This window comes from Bison bison, unplaced genomic scaffold (assembly GCF_000754665.1).
Source record: "Bison bison bison isolate TAMUID 2011002044 unplaced genomic scaffold, Bison_UMD1.0 scf7180017864376, whole genome shotgun sequence".
Lineage (NCBI taxonomy): Eukaryota > Metazoa > Chordata > Mammalia > Artiodactyla > Bovidae > Bison > Bison bison.
The window spans coordinates 11,993,353-12,012,571 of record NW_011494948.1 but is presented as its reverse complement, the minus strand read 5'-3'; the positions used below and the strand labels follow the sequence as shown (position 1 = coordinate 12,012,571).

General features: G+C 42.2%; 1 protein-coding gene across 1 annotated transcript in view; it reads right to left on the bottom strand.

The window, feature by feature from the left end:
* Positions 1 to 19,219, bottom strand: part of SH3GL2 (SH3-domain GRB2-like 2) — a 146,559-nt gene that overhangs the window by 12,183 nt on the left and 115,157 nt on the right. The window contains exon 4 of the mRNA XM_010857054.1: positions 2,091 to 2,234. Coding sequence (XP_010855356.1) covers positions 2,091 to 2,234 — 144 coding nt within the window. The remainder of the gene's footprint in view (positions 1 to 2,090; positions 2,235 to 19,219) is intronic.

The window sequence follows — 19,219 nt, the reverse complement described above, 5'->3', positions numbered from 1 at the left end:
ACAGTGGCTGACTTTATTTTGGGGGCTCCAAAATCACTGCAGATGGTGACTGTAGGCATGAAATTAAAAGATGCTTACTCCTTGGAAGGAAAGTTATGACCAACCTAGATAGCATATTCAAAACCAGAGACATGACTTTGCCAACAAAGGTCTATCTAGTCAAGGCTATGGTTTTTCCAGTGGTCATGCATGGATGTGAGAATTGGAATGTGAAGAAAGCTGAACGCCAAAGAATTGATGCTTCTGAACTGTGGTGCTGGAGAAGACTCTTGAGAGTCCCTTGGACTGCAAGGAGATCCAACCAGTCCATTCTGAAGGAGATCAGCCCTGGGTGTTCATTGGAAGGAATGATGCTAAAGCTGAAACTCCAATACTTTGGCCACCTCATGTGAAGAGTTGACTCATTGAAAAAGACTCTGATGCTGGGAGGGATTGGGGGCAGGAGGAGAAGGGGACAACAGAGGATGAGATGGTTGGATGGCATCACCAACTCAATGGACATGGGTTTGTGTAGACTCCAGTAGTTGGTGATGGACAGGGAGGCCTGGCGTGCTGCGGTTCATGGGGTCGCAAAGAGTCAGACACGACTGAGCAACTGAACTGAACCCTCCTTTGTAAGTACTTGTGCATGTGTGCTAAGTCATTTCAGCCGTGTCTGACTCTTTGTGACCCCATGGACTGCAGCCTGCCAGACTCCTCTGTCCATGGGATTCTCCAGGCAAGAATATTGGAGTGGGTTGCCATGCCCTCCTTCAGGGGACCTTCCTGACCCAGGGATTGAGCTCATGTCTTACGTCTCCTGTATTGCTAGGTGGGTTCTTTACCACTAGCGCCACCTGGGAAGCCCTCCATAAGTACTTGTGTGTGTGCATGCTAAGTCGCTTCAGTTGTGTCCAACTCTTTGTGACCCCATGGACTGTAGCCTGCCAGGCTCCTATGTCCTTGGGATTCTCCTGGCAAGAATACTGGAGTGGGTTGCCATGCCCTCCTCAGGGGATCTTCCCAACCCAGGGACTGAACCCATGTCTCTTACATCTCCTGCATTGGCAGGTGGTTCTTTACCACTAGCGCCTTCTTTATTTTTATCTATTTATTTATTTTTGGCCACACTGCGTGGAGTGTGAGATCTTAGTTCCCTGATCAGGGATCAAACCCATGACCCCTGCAGTGAAAGCAGTGATTCTTAACCACTGGATGCCCAGGGAAATCCCAAGTACTCACTCTCCCCTAGAGGAGATCTGTTTAAGGTCAATATATTCAGCAAAAACTTGGAAGGGAGAGCAGGGCTCAATCAGGAAGGACAGTTATTTGCTGTGACCTCACATTGTGAACAGAGAAGGCAATGGCACCCCACTCCAGTACTCTTGCCTGGAAAATCCCATGAATGGAGGAGCCTGGTAGGCTATAGTCCATGGGGTCGCTAAGAGTCGGACCTGACTGAGCGACTTCCCTTTCACTTTTCACTTTCATGCATTGGAGAAGGAAATGGTAACCCACTCCAGTGTTCTTGCCTGGAGAATCCCAGGGACGGCCGAGCCTGGTGGGCTTCCGTCTATGGGGTCGCATAGAGTCGGACACGACTGAAGCGACTTAGCAGTAGCAGCAACACATTGTGAATGACTGAAAACAGAAGGTGGTTAGTATGGTAGCTGAGGGTCCAGGGAGAGCGAGGTAAAGGAATTCGCCAGGGGTGTCACATTAGGTACCCTACACAGATGAGCAGAAGCTAAGAAAAAGCTTGTGCAGTGGGGTGTTGACCCGTCGCTGAGTGCGGCAGCTCCCTCTGTCCCAGTGCTCAGTCACTGCCAGACACACACAGTGGTGAACATCCAGGCCTCTGGCTGTGTCTGCCAGCTATGGTAATGATGGGATCTTATGAGGAAGAAAGAAAGTGAATAAAATTTCTAAGACATATGACACTAAAAATGACAAAGCAACTCTGAAAACAAATAAGGGGCCCATGTGTACAAGACCCACAACTGAGTATCAAAATATAAAATGGTCTTAATTATTTCCTGCAGGGCTTTTTCCAGTGGCACTAAGATCCCCAGGACAAATGAAAACTGAAAATGTGAGGAAGCACACGTTACCAAAGTTGCAGTCATCTCCAAGCTCTCTTCCAAACTTGAGCATGGCCTCTGCCAGCAGTGCCTCTGCCTGGGGGTAACCTGGCCCTTTCTCCTGGCCACGGATTTTCGACATGGTGTTGATCATGCTGAGTTTGGCTCTGGAAGCTGCAGGCAAAGAAATAAGAGACTGTCAAAGTAGGCAGTGTGATGTAGGAAAAACAGGGCTGGGTAGAGAAGCAGGCCTTGAGCAGACTCTAAACCAGTTCAGCTACTGAAAACTGTACCTTCACCAATGTCCTCATCTATAATATGTGCAGGTTGGTCCACAGATAAAACACAAGCATGCCCTTTTCATCACTAAACTCTCCCTTTCTTTCAGAATCTCATGGGGAACTTAACAGCAAAAGCAAAGCTCTCCAGGTGAAGGTCCCATCTTTGTGTCCTCCTGCCCATCTTCCCATGTCTTCTCTTCACTGCTGTGGTCATGCAGTTCTTCTGTGGACCTGGGAAAGCACTTAAAAACCATGGGGTTATATGATCTCTAAGTTCTAGGATTCCACTTTTATATTTCAATTCTAGGAGCCTATGGACTGAAGTAGGAAATTCATTGTTAATTCTTGCAACGTGGGCCTTCTGCCATGTTTCACTTAGACCACGTATAAAATAGAACTATTTGGAAAATCACTTCTTTACTAAGATTATGACAGTAAACAGACCCATGAAGAACAGAAATACTGTGTTCATTAAAAAGACTTAATTACTTCACTTGAACATAACTGCTTCGGAAAATGAGTTTTGTGCCACAAAGACAGCATTTCAATTTCTTTTTTGCTTTTATTTTTATAGGACAAGTGCCTAGAAGGTAAATCCAGTTTTCATGGAAGAAACAGCTTTATTAGGACACTGTTAGACCCAATGATTAACTTGATGCTATGGTTTTTCAGGTTCATTTTCAGAGTTGGGACTGCATATTAAGGTAGGATTCCATCTGCAGGGCAACCCCTTACAGAATCCCAGCTAATGCATACACTTCCAGTATTTAGTGGCTGACATTTCATCTTGAACATTAGGTTCAAATAGGGTTTTATTTAAACTTTGGGCTTCAAAGGTTGAATCTGGAGACAAGGAGAATTATTATGAGAGGATCCCCTTCTAAGCCTGTCCCAGGGATATTATAATGAACAAGACACCTATGGTCTCTACCTTAACAAAGCTTACAAGGTACCATCTATTTTAAAAGCAATTAGAGTGAAGCATATATACTGAATGTCATGCAGGGAGATTATAGCAAGTCACAAAAATATAGCAACACCCTAGTTTGTATGGGTGGGCCCTGCAAAGAAGGTTTTGGGGGAGAAGCATCTTTAAACTTTGAGTCACATAATGATTAGCAGTGAGTCCTGCTAATAGCAATGTGCAAAGCCTGGTGGTACTTGGAAAAATATAAGAATATAAAATTCACATTTTCTTTACTCCTCATAGAAAAGTGTATCATACATAGTTTTAAAAACTGAAAATGTCATATGAAAACACATTTTTTTGGGGGAATAATATCATTAGAGTTTATATTCAAAGATTTTTCTACAATAAGCCTTATTTGAAATCCAGGAAAGACAGAGTCCCTGACAATGTACTCATAGTACAGTGAGGCATCAGATACACAACAGGGGCAGCAAATATGATAAATGCACCACACACACGGTATCAGGGGAACACAGAGAAGGAATAAGAGCAGCACGAAGAAAACTGAACTAAGCAGACGCCAGACAGTAAGAGGGAGCACATGAGTAGAAGGAAAGAAGATAAATGGAGATGAAACAAACAGAGTAAGGAAACCACACATGGTGGTTAATCCTTTCAAATCCTGTTTTGACCATTTCACACTCTAAAGATTTATTCCTTTTAGGAAAGCTGGTTACTGATTTGTGCTTATATCTTGGTTCTGCTGAGAGCTGTCTTCTGGTAAGTAATTACCTGGAGTAATTGTAATAGTTAAATATACTGTAGCTGATTTCCAGATTCATCATTTTGAATGTCGTTCAATTGTGAAGAACTTTATTCTTCCACTAAGTACTTAAGAATATCTTAAATATGTTCTACATTTTCATGCTAGGGGGGAAGAAAACCATGTTCTGTTAGTTTATCTATTCTGTTAGTTTATCTATTTCTTCAAATGAAAATATTTACCTAGTGATCCATATATTTGGAGAAATGGGCTTTTAAATTTATTCACAACTATTAAGTATTTTTAAGACTCTCAGATTAGTAAGCTTCTGTGTTCTTGAAAAACATCATCAGATCTCTAAACTTTTTTTTTTGCTTCACAAATTTGCGTGTCATCCTTGTATAGGGGCCATGCTAATCTTTTCTGTGTTGTTTCAATTTTAGTACATATGCTACCAAAATGAGCACTAAATTAACCATTTTTAAGTGTTAACAAGGGTTTTTAAATGATTTTTAAAAGCAGTACTTTAAGAAACAGAGAGGAAGCCTGAAAATTACAAATTGAAGACATTAGAATTCCTATAATCTCAGTCTAGATAGCATCACCAAGTTGGATGTGCTCCTAGGCACCTTTCTCTTGTCTGCTGCTGCTAAGTCGCTTCAGTCGTGTCTGACTCTGTGCGACGCCATAGACGGCAGCCCACCAGGCTCCCCAGTCCCTGGGACTCTCCAGGCAAGAACACTGGAGTGGGTTGCCATTTCCTTCTCCAATGCATGAAAGTGAAAACTGAAAGTGAAGTCACTCAGTCGTGTCCAACCCTCAGCGACCCCATGGACTGCAGCCCACCAGGCTCCTCCATCCATGGGATTTTTCAGGCAAGAGTACTGGTGCCATTGCCTAACTCCTTTTCTCCATATTATCTTTATGTTTGCCATACCTTTAGTTTTTCTTTCAAATCGTTACCATCTCTGTAACTCGGCCCCCATCTTTACTGTCTCACCTTCACTATTCTAGTTCAAGTTGCCCCCACTAAGTTTATTGCAGTAACAGCTTCTTAATAGCAACTTCTCCCCTGGCCCGTGAAAGCAGGATACTGGTATGTTGCTCTGCATATCTCCTAGACAGAATTAGCATAAAGCGGTACATGCAGCAGATGTGTAACCCTGACTGCTGAAGGAAAGAATAAATGCATAAACAGACTACCTTGGAAATTCATACATGATCATGGCCGTGGTTTCCATAAGCAGATGCTGCTCGCCACAAATAGAGAAAGCCTATGCACAGAAATGAAGACCCGGTACAGCCAAAAAGAACTAAATAAATTATTTTTAAAAGCTTTAAAAAACCATTTTATATTTTAATTATATGAGCATATATTACTTCCATTATGAAGAACTAAATTTAACATATTTCCCACTTCCTTTTCCAGCAGGAGACCTAATTTAGTCGTGGAACTGGATAAACAATACTCACAGTATCTTCATAGTCCAGGCACTACTCTAACCTCATGGGTCTTTCCACTAAAAAGTTCTACTGAAAACCATATTCAGTGGTGCAAAGAGAATTGGCTAGGAAGAGAGAAGTTCATGAGGATTAACAGGTGAAATGCCATCAAGGAAAAAACCCTCAGAGGCAAGGTCTCAGTGAGTCCACATGTAGGTGATTTCTGGAAGGAAAGGCATCAGGTGAACTGAAACAGCAGGAAGTGACATCAGGGTGATCAGAAAGGCTGATGCATCCCCCAGAGGGCTTCCGCTGCTTTGCCTTCTGCTAAGAAAGGGGGTGGGGAGGGCAGTTTCTTTTTTGTCCTCAAAAATCCAGATTATCTGTTTAGGAAAAGAAATAGGGGCAGCCAAAGCTCAATCAAATCAGCTCCTGACTCTAAAGCGTCATCCGCAGCATCCCTTGACGCGCTTTTTAATTCTGGGCACAGCCGAAGGGAAGTCAAAGCTCTGCTGAGAGTAAAACAGAAGCTCTCGTCACGCTGCCAGATGGACTTATTCTCCTCTGACCTAAAAGTGGTGTCCCTATGAGTCACTGCTCAGTCTCTCCTAAGTAACCAGCATGGTAACTAACTGGAATGTGGAAAACCCAGAACTTCTGCTAAATCTAAATTTTAAAAAATTCACTTATTAATTCAAATGAACAGAAAAACAAACCATTAGATCTTGTCTCTCATGAAAAGCAGCATAGTACATTAAAATACACATTAGTTTTGGCTCATTCGAACAAAGGAAAAAAATCCAGGCTTCAAATCTTGCTAGATATGTATCCCTGAACATCAATTCTTTCTGAAAGCAGTTATCAAGATTCAGTGATAAACAGCCAGAAGAGTAACTAGAACACACACACACACCCCATAGGCACTGGAGACAGGCGAAGGCACCCCTTTCTACCTTCTGTGTTCTTTTTCTAGGGGAGTGTGTGTGTGTGCACGTGCGCGTGTGCATGCACACGTGTGCGTGGAGTGTCCCACCACCAACCTGGTTGTAGGGGAAACTATATTTCCCAGAGCCTCTTCCCTGAATGTTTCCAAGCTAGAGCTGCTCCAAAGTGAGGCTGTACAAGATCTGGGAGGCAAAAGTGAAGCAGCAGCCACACACGCGAGCCTAGGATGAACCCCAGTTCCAGTGTGTCCTTGAGGTCATACTCTGTACCTAGCTCCTCTTCTCAAATGTTGAGAATGTCGATTCTGGTGACCAAGAGTGCCCCCAGGCCCACCACAAGACTGTGCTGCAGACTCACAGAGGGGGCAAAAGAGCCAACCAGCTTCCACAGCTCCTTCCATGCCAGCTGCCCTTTGCAGTGCTGCTGCCAGAGCTGGGCCTGCCCACCCTCCAGATTCCCAGAGGTTTGTTTGCCTGGGTCAGGGCTGGTCAGTGAACTTTCTCTGATCCTTAACCCCACTTTTTTTTACCTTTACTTACTCAGCTCTTTCTACAAATATATAAGCTCTAGTTCCTTTAATAAATCTCTTAGTCCATAGTATCCACTATGGCTTTGCTTCTCTTACTGAATTCTGACCAATGCGGTGGCTGATGGTCTACTATCTAAACTAACAAAAATTTATGATCTATCCTTGATAGAGCCCTGAAAATAAGTCAATAAAATGACCATAAATATTTTAATTCCACAACTCTGTTTTCAGGACAGACATAAAAGAAAACAACTGTAGGTGGGAGTTAGCTGCTTATAGTGGGAAGAACTTTTCCAGTGGTCATGTATGGATGTGAGAGTTGGACTATAAAGAAAGCTGAGCGCCGAAGAATTGATGCTTTTGAACTGTGGTGTTTGAGAAGACTCTTGAGAGTCCCTTGGACTGCAAGGAGATACAACCAGTCCATCCTAAAGGAGATCAGTCATAGGTGTTCATTGGAAGGACTGATGTTGAAGCTGAAACTCCAATACTTTGGCCACCTGATGCAAAGAGCTGACTCTTTTGAAAAGACCCTGATGCTGGGAAAAATTGAGAGCAGGAGGAGAAGGGGACTACAGAGGATGAGATGGTTGGATGGCATCACTGACTCAATGGACATGATTTTGGGTAGACTCTGGGAGTTGGTGATGGACAGGGAGGCCTGGCATACTGCAGTTCAAGGGGTCACAAAGAGTCAGACATGACTGAGCGACTGAACTGAACTGAAGTGGGAAGAACACTAGAAAGGACAGTCAGTTTAACAAGGTGGGATTAAGACACAGACTTTGGAGTCAGATTGTCTGAGTCCAAATTCTGGCTATATTTCTTGCTGGATGATTTGGGCCTCAGTTTCCTCATCGGTAAAACAGTACTTCCCCCTTCTTGGGTTAGGATGATGTAAGGATTAGATGATATAATGTATGTCACAATGTTGGTACATGATAAATATTCAATAAATGTTGCCTATTTTTATGAATATCAGACATGCCAGTAAGTTCCCTGTGGGATTTTGTGTGAATTACTTTACCTCTCTGAGTCTCAGCTTCTTCACTGATAAAAAGGTGAAAAAAAGGAGACAGTTGGATAATTACTAAAACTTTTCCAAGTTCTCTACATAAGGTGATTCTTCTTAGATAAAAGAATTCTCCAAGAAAGCCTTCAGCCACAGGAAAATTCAGCAGTTTTCTTAAGTTGCTAGGACTGTCCATCTTCTTAGAATGACCTTCCCTCCCTATTTGCTCAACACAATACCAGGCACACCTTTTCTACAGTCGTTCCCAATTACCCTTTACCTCTACTGCCTCTGAGTAGACATGACCCTTCCCTCATGTTATATCTCCACCATGCCCTGTATATACACTGCTAGCTCACATGATACTTTATTTCTCTCTCTTCTGCATGTCTGTTTGCTGCTCCAAGCTGAGAAACTACATCCTACTGAATTCTAGCCAGGGCCAAACATATAGTAGGCACTTACTAACTGTGGGCTGAATGATTTTATTTAAAAATTCTGACTTTTTATATCATTTTCTGTATACATCATTTCTTCTAATCCTTAGAAAAGACTTCCCTGTTCAAAAGCACAACAGTCTCCTATTGTGCTCTGAACAGAGTGAAAGGCTGCTGATAAGATCTAACTACACAGAAACTCTGAGGTCTGAAAGGATGATTTGGGAGAGCAGGTCATGTTGATGGCAATCTGGCTGATGTTTCCCTTACATACAACCAGATTTTAAGATTCGCGAGGCTGCTGGGTCTTTTCATGTCTCCTGACTTCACTCTTTAAAGTGCAGAAGGGTGGGACCTCATTTCCTTTTCCCTCTTATTATTAAAACTGGGTCACAGGAAGCAAGTCATCTCTCAACTACACCATGAAATCCTGCTTTATGGGAAAATGGTAAGAAGCTGATCACACAATCTCCCAAAATCAAGACAGAGGCTCTCATTTTTTCCAACAAAAGAGGGCTCCTATGCTAAATTATAAGCCCTAAGGGGATAAAAAAAGATAAATAAAAATCAATACATAGGGGAACTGGAAACAATTATGTATCCCCCATTACAGAAAAATTATGAATTTGTATTCCCTGAGTGAAGTGAAAATGAAACTCACTCAGTCGTGTTTGACTCTTTGTGACCCCATGGAATTCTCCAGGCCAGAATACTAGAGGGGGAAGCCTTTCTCTTCTCCAGGGGATGTTCCTGACCCAGGAATCGAACCAGGGCCTCCCGCAAAGCAAGTGGATTCTTTACCAACTGAGCTATCAGGGAAGCCCTGATTGAAGAGGTATTTCCTAAAAATCAGCTTTCTAAAGATTTTTTTCACTAATTAAATGAACAAAACATTTATTGTCTGAACAGGACTACGACAGAGAGACTCTAAGAGAAATAAGGTCCAGTCTCTGTCCTCATGAGCTTACTGTCTAGTTGGAAAGTGATAGCACGCTTTACTCACTATGATTCCAGGCAGATTCAGGGCATACTCTGAGTAAAGATACAACGTATTCACATCACAGGATAGAGCAATGAACTCTGCCAGAAGATTAAGGCCGGGAAGACTTGGGAAACAGGTGACACTCCAGCTGGGTTTCTGGAGGAGTGAGCTGTAAAGGGAGCGGGATGGGAACAGCCACTCTAGGCATCTGCAGAGTGTGAGCAAAGGCATATGGAAATACCTGGCCCATCTGGAAACTCCAAAGTGTCTGTGGCTGAGGTGCAAGGTCAAAGAGAACAAGGTGAGTAGGAACCAGGTAGTGAAGGGCCCTGAACTGCAAGCTAAGGAGCTGAGATTCTCCTATCGAAGGTTGCTGACAGAGAGTTATTTAACATCTAGACAGTCAAAAGGGCTTTAATTCAAATTAAACTAAATTTAGATTTCGGGGAAAAGATTCCCATCATCATTGTAGGAAAAGTGGGATGTGGGAAGGGTCTTCCCCAAATGGGAAGCCACTGGAAGCAGGGAGACCCATGAGAACACTATAATTTAATAGATGAGTCCTAAGGAAACAGAGAAGGGGGAAGGAAATGAACTTTAGAGTCCTGTGGTGGGTAGCACTAACAGGACCAAGTAATTGATTAAGTGTGAAGAGGAAGAGGGGCATTTAAGCTGGTGTTAGGGCAAAGCAAATTAATGGCGCCCATTAGAATTGCCTGAGGAGGTTTTAAACTATTGATTCCTTCAAAGGTGGTACTGGGTCAACTAGATTCCATAAGAAAAAACCGTGACTCTTAACTCCACCTCATGCTATATGTAAAATTAATTCTGCAGATCTAATTATGGACCCCAACATAGTACAACCTTTAAAAAAAGATATAGGAGAACACATTTCTGACCTGTAGAGTAAGCAAAGATGTCTTAAAACAGGGCACAAAAACACTCTGTCATAAAGAAAAATATTTCTAAATTGGACTGTGTTAAAATTGAGTACTTCTATTCAAAAGAAATCATCAGAAAGAATTAAAAGGCAACCAAAAAAAAAAAAAAAAAAGAGTTAAGATACTCAGAATACATGTATTCAAAACAGGACTTGTATCCAAAACATTAAAAGGAAAAAAAAAACCTCATATAAATCATTAAGAAAAAGATAATCCAGTTTTTTAAGTGGGCAAGAAGTTTGAACAGACAGTTCACAAAAGAAGATATTCAAATATCTAATAAGCATTTGAAAGGGGCTCAACTTCCTTATTCACACATTGAAACATACCCACAATAATGGTTAAAGCAGAAAAAAAGAAAAAAAACTTAAAAAATATCAAGAGTTCAGAGGATGTAGATGAACTGGAACTCTCAAGTTTTGCTGGTGGGAGTAAGAATTGGGAGAACATTTTGGAAAACAACTTAGCACTATCTATCTACAAAAGCTGAAAAGACACCCTGCTGCTGCTGCTGCTAAGTCACGTCAGTCATGTCCGACTCTGCGCGACCCCATAGACAGCAGCCCACAAGGCTCCCCTGTCCCTGGGATTCTCCAGGCAAGAACACTGGAGTGGGTTGCCATTTCCTTCTCCAATGCATGAAAGTGAAAAGTCAAAGTGAAGTCACTCAGTCGTGTCCGACTCTTCACGACCCCATGGATTGCAGCCTACCAGGCTCCTCTATCCATGGGATTTTCCAGGCAAGAGTACTGGAGTGGGTCACCACTGCCTTCTCCGGAAAAGATACCCTATGCCCCAGCAATTCTACTTAAAGGCATATATCTATCAGAAATCAGATCATCTACAAAAATGGGCTATTCAAAATAGCCAGAAAATAGGAATACCCAAATGTTTATCAGTGAGAAAACAGATAAATAAATTGTGCTCTATTCTCACAATGGAACAGCAACGAGAATGAAAGTACTACACCTATATACAGCAAAGACAAATATAAAGTTGAGCAAAAGGAGCCAGATCTGCAGAGTACATGCTCCATGATTCCATTTAAGCAACACTAAAACTGAAAGAACTGTATGGCATTAGAAGTCAGGGCAGCTCGCACCTGGACGGGCACTCGTGGGAGGCCAGCAGTGTACAATTTCTTAGACTGGGTATCTTTACATGACAGTATCAGTTTGCAATAATTCACTGAACTATACACTTAGGATCTGAGCACTATACTTTCTTATATTGTAGCTCAATGAAAAGCTCAGGGGAGAAAAAAAAAAAATCCTTGATGTTTGTGTCCTACTCCCAGATGTCTGAGTAATCGGTGTAACCATCTATAGTTTTTAAAATTCCTTAGGTGATTCTAACATACACCAAGTTTGAGAATACACTGCATTCCAATCTCTAGACTGAATACCTGGCTAGGGGATGATAAAAAATTGACATGATCCTGGGGAGACTCGGGGGAGGATGTATAGAGGCGTTTCAATTTCAGCAGGTACAAAGTCTAACAGAATATCCACAAGATTGGACTAAACATACAACTAAATACATGGGTCTTAAGCCCAAAAGATGGTAGATTATCTGAAATACCTGGATCTTTGTTTTTTCTTTCCCAGTTTTACTGAGATATAATTGGCCTATAACACTGAATAGTTCAAAGTATACAACATAATAATTTGATATATGCATATATCATGAAATGATCACTACAGGAATATGTATCCTCACACAGTTACAAGTTTTTTCTTCTTACAAGAACTTTAAGGACACCCAACTCTCTTAGCAACTTTCAATATGGTATTGAAAATAATTCAAATCATGTGGTACTGTTAACTATGGTTATCAAGCTATACATTACATCCTTAGAACTTACTTATAACCAAAAGTTTGTACCTTGGCCAGGTTAAATCCCTGGGTCAGGAAGATCCCCTGGAGAAGGGAATAGCAACCCACTCCAGTATTCTTGACTAGAGAATCCCATTGATAGAGGAGCCTGGCAGGCTACAGTCTGTGGGGTTGCAAAAGTGTTAGACATGACTGAGTGACTAATACTTTTTTCCCACCCCCCACCTCTGGCAACAATCTGATCTCTGTTTCTATAAGTCTGGTTTCCTTAGATTTCACATATAAGTAAGAATTTTTTTTGGTATGTATATATACATTCATAACATGCATACTACTCAGTCATAATAAATAAGGAAACACCTGGAATCTTGAAGGCTAGGCCATTAGATAAAAGAGAGAAGGGGAAGAAAATTACCCCAAAATCAAGATTAAACAAAATTCTACAAGTTTTCTTTTTCATCTGGCTTTATATTTGGTAGGTGAGATTACCAAATATATTTGGTAGGTAGCTTTAATTAGAGTCACCATCAATCAGGAGCTTTACCTAAACAATTTAAACTTCATCTTCACAACTATCACCAGCCTGTGGGTCTCACTGCATCATTCCGATTGTGGAGAGAGGACTGAGCTACATTCACAAGGTGAGGAGGTAGAGACTCAAGGAGACAGGAAAATCTGCCCAAGTTCTCCTATGTTACTAGAGGCAAAGACAGAATTTAGACTCCTTTGAAGAGCCAGAAATAACCCCCAACTGCTTTCTAAACTGCTGAGAGAACCATCATTGAAGCAAATGCATGACACTGCCCTCCTGACATGCTGTGCTTACTCCTTTAATATTCTCCTAATTGGGCTCCAAAATCACTGCAGATGGTGACTGCAGCCATGAAATTAAAAGATGCTTGCTCTTTGGAAGAAAAGCTATGACCAACCTAGACAGCATATTAAAAAGCAGAGACATTACTTTACCAACAAAGGCCCATCTAGTCAAAGTGATGGTTTTTCCAGTAGTCATTTATGGATTTGAGAGTTGGACTATAAAGAAAGCTGACTGCCGAAGAATTGATGCTTTTGAACTGTGGTGTTGGAAAAGACTCTTGAAGAGTCCCTTGGACAGCAAGGAGATCAAACCAGTCAATCTTAAAGGAGATCAGTCCTGAAAATTCATTGGAAGGACTGACGCTGAAGCTGAAGCTCCAACACTTTGGCCACCTGATGTGAAGAACCGCCTCACTGGAAAAGACCCTGATGCTGGGAAAGATTGAAGGCAGGATTAGGGGATGACAGAGGATGAGATGGTTGGATGGCATCACCGACACAATGGACATGAGTTTGAGTACGCTCTAGAAGTTGGTGATGGACAGGGAAGCCTGGCATGCTGCAGTCCATGGGATTGCAAAGAGTCGGACACGACTAAGAGACTGAACGGAACTGAACTGAATGACCACTATGCCAGGGGACGCCTTATCAAGTCACATGGGACAAATTGTGTGGTTGAGCTCAGGAAGACCCCTGCCCAGTGAGTGCTGAAGAGTCTTTGGAGCAATCTGAAAGAAGGATCTTATCACTGTTGGTATTATTTTCTGAGGGCTTTTTATAATAAAGCTATCATAAACTGGGTGACTTCGAACAGTCTAATTTTCTCACAATTACTGAAGCTTCTTCCCTACACTGACCCTATCCATCTCCTCCATTTGGCTGTTCCTCAGTTGCATCCTTTATAATAAATGGGTAAACATTAAACAAGTGTTTTTCTGAGTTCCAGGAGTCATTTTAGCAAATTAGCAAGCCCACAGAGGTGGTCAGAAGCACTAGAGGCTCAGGCTTGGGACTGGCACCTGAAATAGGGGGTCTTGTGGGAGGACTGAGTCCTTAGCTTATCTGATGCCAACTCCAGATGGACAGTGTCAGAACTGAGTTGAACTATACGATCCCGGGTAGTCAGAGAACTGGCTGGTATGGGGAGAAAAACATACACATACACATCTAGTGTCAGAAGTGTCTGCAGGCAGAGCATAGAGAAAATACAGTAGTTTTCCTTTTACAGCTCTGAAACAGCATGCAGCACACTCATATGAGCACTGAGGCTTTGACAGATATTAAACCTTGCAGAGATTGCTTTTCTAGAAAGGTTTCATAAAATGTCAGGACAAGTGGACCCCAAGCTTGTGAGGACAAGAAAACGTGGTGTGTTCTAAAGGAGTTTGGTCCCAAAGAAAGAGATGGCAGAAGATGGAGTGCTCTTTTACCTAGGCAGGGATGGGGTCGGGGGCGAGGGGCCGGGCGGAAAAGAGAGTCCTGATGTCGGGGGTTTTTTTTAGTTTCATTATCTAGGACTGAGCGACTCAATTGAACTGAACTGAACTAGGATTCAAAATCAAGGTTTACAGCAAGTAGAATTTCTGTAGCTCTGGAAATAAGCAGTCTCTTTGAAACAGGGAGGGGAATGAAGAGTCCCAGCACAAACATGAGCACAGAAAAGGGACTGAAGTCAAGCAGGGTGGTGAATGTGAGTGTTCACTGCAAGGGACAGGGATGAGGGCAGAGTCTGCACCTCATCTTTCTCCTCCCACCAAATGATCATGACAGCGGTGTTTACAAAGAAACCTTTCATAAATCATAAAAAGTACAATCTGTTTTAAAGTGCTGTAGAATGCTCTCAAGAGTAGCTTCTTTCTCTATTCAACTGGGATATTCCAAATAAGGAAACATATTGACAGGGTGTCTGTCACAACAGGGAGGAAAAAAAGCCACCCCCACCCTGGCTAGTGTTGATGAAGGCAGCTGACACACTCAGGCAGAAGATACGGCCACAAAATTCCAAGCCACATCCTTGTCTTCTAACCGAGAGCGGAAACCTAATGGATTTAGCATCCATCAGGGAATAAATTTTCTGGAAGCCTTTCACTTCTTTAAAGGACTGACTTCTTTTCTCATCTCTACCTACGTTACAGAAAACAAATCAAGCTGCCTCAAAGAGCAGAGAGTTTTATCAGACAAATGCTCAATGATTTGTACTAGTCTTCATAAATGCTACCATCTGTTCTGAAAATTTAGAAAAATCCCTGAAATATCTTTGAATAACTGAAGATCATGATGGCATTTCATCCCATAGCTATCATTTCAGTAATATCTACTATGTGAAATTCACATACATAATCTCTTTAATCCCCCCCCAAACACGAGAGACAGCTTTGGCTTCTCTCATTTTCCAGATAAGGAAAACGAAGCAGAAAGAAATGATGCAGTCGCCCAAGGACACGAAGCAACAAGAAGCTGAGGAAAAACCGAACCCTTGCTGTGTCTCAAAAGCCGAATGTCCTCCCATAATGCCACTCCGACTCTGGCTGCTCTATTACTTCTTCATTAAAATAGGTCAAATTAAGACATGTCAGCAGCAAGACGCAGAGCTCCAGCTATATTTACACTTGCTAGGTGTTTGAAAATGCAGAGGTGAGGGAGTGTGATACTTGCTGTGATTCAGGAAGTAAGATGAGCACTGCCCCAGAGTGAAGAGACTAGAGATCTCTCCACCTGTGTGACCTTGGATGAGCCACCTAAACTTTGGACCTCTGCTTCCTCACCTTGAACCTGAGAAGACTGATTTTCAGTCTTACCTGATTTTCATAATTCCTTTCAGATCTAACAGTCTCTTTTACGTGCCCTCGAACCACTAGGATAAGTGAAACAGGTCACTTGTAAATAAGTACGTGGTATCTATCCCAGTGTACACAGAGCCTCGATGTAAAATTTCAAAACCAAATAAACTTGTCCTTTGCAAAACCATCACTGAGATCAAAACCAGTAAGTCTTAGAACTTTAAACCTCCAATATAAATATTTTAACTTTGTTCTATTTTTAACCCCCTCTTTACTCCGTTTTTGTTTCTACAAGAATGAAGACAACAGCCAGACTCTTTCCTAATGATCTGCTTTATGTGTATGGGTCTTAAGGTAATTTACTCTCCCTTATTGTAGAAAGTTAATAAATTTCATTATGGAAATTAATTACTAAATACAACAGATACTGTGAATAAACACTGGTAAAATTAAGAGGATCAAAGTGATATATTTAGATGTGAAAATACAGCCTCTTTTTGAAGATAAAAAAATTGAACTTGCATTTCCTGTGATGAAATCTATTACCACTGCCTACTAATTAGTGCAAGGACACGTGTTGTCAAAGGAATACAGGGACAGGGTTCAGACTGCAGCTTTTCCAAGAAGAGCAGGCTGACCTCACCCTCACCGTGCCTGGGTAAAGCGAGAGATGCTAATACTTAGTGACAGAAGTGTAGTGATGGTGAAATGAGGTGATACATGTAATCGAAGCAGGCACTCAACTCAGTGTTAGTTCCTTTGCTCCCTTTGCCCACTTTGGCTGGGGAAAAAATGTAGATGATGACCACTGCATAAAAAGGTTCACCAAGAGCTAAAAATCTATTTACCTCCTTATTATTTATCAAAGCTCAATGATATCTTTAGTTGGAACAAAAAATTAAGTCTGAATTATATCAACTACATTTGTTAAGTCTTTTAGAGAGATTACAATTGGAATAGGAACATCAATCCCCAAATCACACTAAGTTAGATTTGGGACTTAATACTTGCAATGAAATGTATGTGATAAATAACACTTTAGCATATATTTCACATTAGCAACCTGTGATGATTGTGTATAATGGCCTAATTTTTCCAGATGAAATCTCAGAATATCTGCATGTCTGAGATGAACCCTCTGATGCTCCCTGCACCGTGAGCAATCTGGTCCCCAGTCTTGCACACTAACAATTATTAAAGGGGTAAAAGATTTATATGGTAATTAGGACATATGCAAATATCTTCAAACATTTGCAGTTTTTATTTTTGGAGTTAAATGTTAGAAGGTACTGATATTAAGAAGATATGGCAAGAATACACAGAAGAACTGTACAAAAAAGATCTTCATGACCCAGATAATCACGATGGTGTGATCACTGACCTAGAGCCAGACATCCTGGAATGTGAAGTCAAGTGGGCCTTAGAAAGCATCACTACAAACAAAGCTAGTGGAGGTGATGGAATTCCAGTTGAGCTATTCCAAATCCTGAAAGATGATGCTGTGAAAGTGCTGCACTCAATATGCCAGCAAATTTGGAAAACTCAGTAGTGGCCACGGGACTGGAAAAGGTCAGTTTTCATTCCAATCCCAAAGAAAGGCAATCCCAAAGAATACTCAAACTACTGCACAATTGCACTCATCTCACATGCTAGTAAAGTAATGCTCAAAATCTTCCAAGCCAGGCTTCAGCAATATGTGAACCGTGAACTTCCTGATGTTCAAGCTGGTTTTAGAAAAGGCAGAGGAACCAGAGATCAAATTGCCAACATCTGCTGGATCATGGAAAAAGCAAGAGAGTTCCAGAAAAACATCTACTCCTGCTTTATTGACTATGCCAAAGCCTTTGACTGTGTGGACCACAATCAACTGTGGAAAATTCTGAAAGATATGGGAATACCAGACCACCTGATCTGCCTCTTGAGAAATCTGTATGCAGGTCAGGAAGCAACAGTTAGAACTGGACATGGAACAACAGACTGGTTCCAAATAGGAAAGGGAGTACCTCAAGGCTGTATTTTGTCACCCTGGGAGTTGGTGATGGACAGGGAGGCCTGGTGCGCTACAATTCATGGGGTCGCAAAGAGTCGGACATGACTGAGCGACTGATCTGATCTGATCTGAGGAAAGGAAAGGGTATGTTTTTTCTACTGATTTATACAAATATGCAGCTGTACCGGGGAAGCATGCTACTCTCAACCCAAACAATGGTATTTATAAAACACTTCTTTCCATGGTAGCAAAGCTCTGTTTGCCCCTGCAGAGTGGGAAGCAGCAGGGAGGTGTTTTAAGACAGAGCCGTGATACGCAGTCAGCATCCCTAAGAACCCATGAGATGGGACAGCGAACATCTCCCACCTCCACACTGGGTATTAGAAGGTACCAGAAGTCTCACAGTGTGCCCTGGGAAGGCAGGCAATTACATCCCAGGAGCAGAGAATGGTTCCTGCTATTTGAAAAGTACACAATCCTTTGTGGACTAGCATCATGAGCCTCTGCTTCATCAGGTTTTCAGAGCAGACAGAACTAAGAGATTGCTGTGGGGAGGGTCTTGTAGTGGGACTTTTCCCTGGAGGCCTTATCTGTGGAGGAATTGCTGGGTAAGCACCTGAGATACCCTGAGGCAGGGCTGCAGACCACTGGGAAGAGAAGGAGAGTGACATTTCTTGAGCCCTTACAAAGTTCCAGGCACTGTGCCAAGTGCTCTTCACTGTGACATGTTTCAAAGAGATCTTAGTCTCAGCACCAAGTGGACCTGTCCTACCACTCCCTGAGGGGTTCAGGGGACTCCATCCTAAGCTGAAAAGATTTGACAGGTTTTCCCCATCTACCTCCTGCTTCCAGGTAAAAGAGCCAAAAATGATAAAGTCAAATGGCCTTTTGATTCCAGCAGACAGTGATATGCTTGAAATAGGAGCTCTGGCTGGGGAACAAATAGCCATATTGTATTAATTTTTCACTGTGTATCAAGATTCCATAAAGTTAGTGACTTCAAGCCACAGATTTATGACCTCACAGTTTTTGCAGGTTAGATGTCCAGGCACAACTTAACTGAGGCCTCTGTTCAGGGTCTCATAAGGCGACATTCAACTCAAGGTATTGGCAGGCTGCCTTGTTTATCAGGAAACATCAGTGGGGATGAGTGTGCTCCCCGGCTCCCTCGGGTTGCTGATAAAATTTCACTTCTCTGTGGTAGTTTTGACTGATGGCCCTGGCTTCTTACTGGCTGTTGGCCACTGGCTACGCTTAGATCCTAGAGGCCACCCCTGACACTCAGCCCCCTCCTAAGACAGTCACAACATGGCAGCTTGCTTCTCATAGACCAGCAGGAGAATCCCTCTCACTCTAGTCTGCTAAGAAAGTTTTATATAATGTGATCTTGGGAGTAACAGCCCCCAGTTTCGCCATATCATGGAACCTAATCAAGGGAGTGGTGAGTGGTAACCCCATTATGTTTGCCATATTCTATTAGTTAGAAGCAAGTCA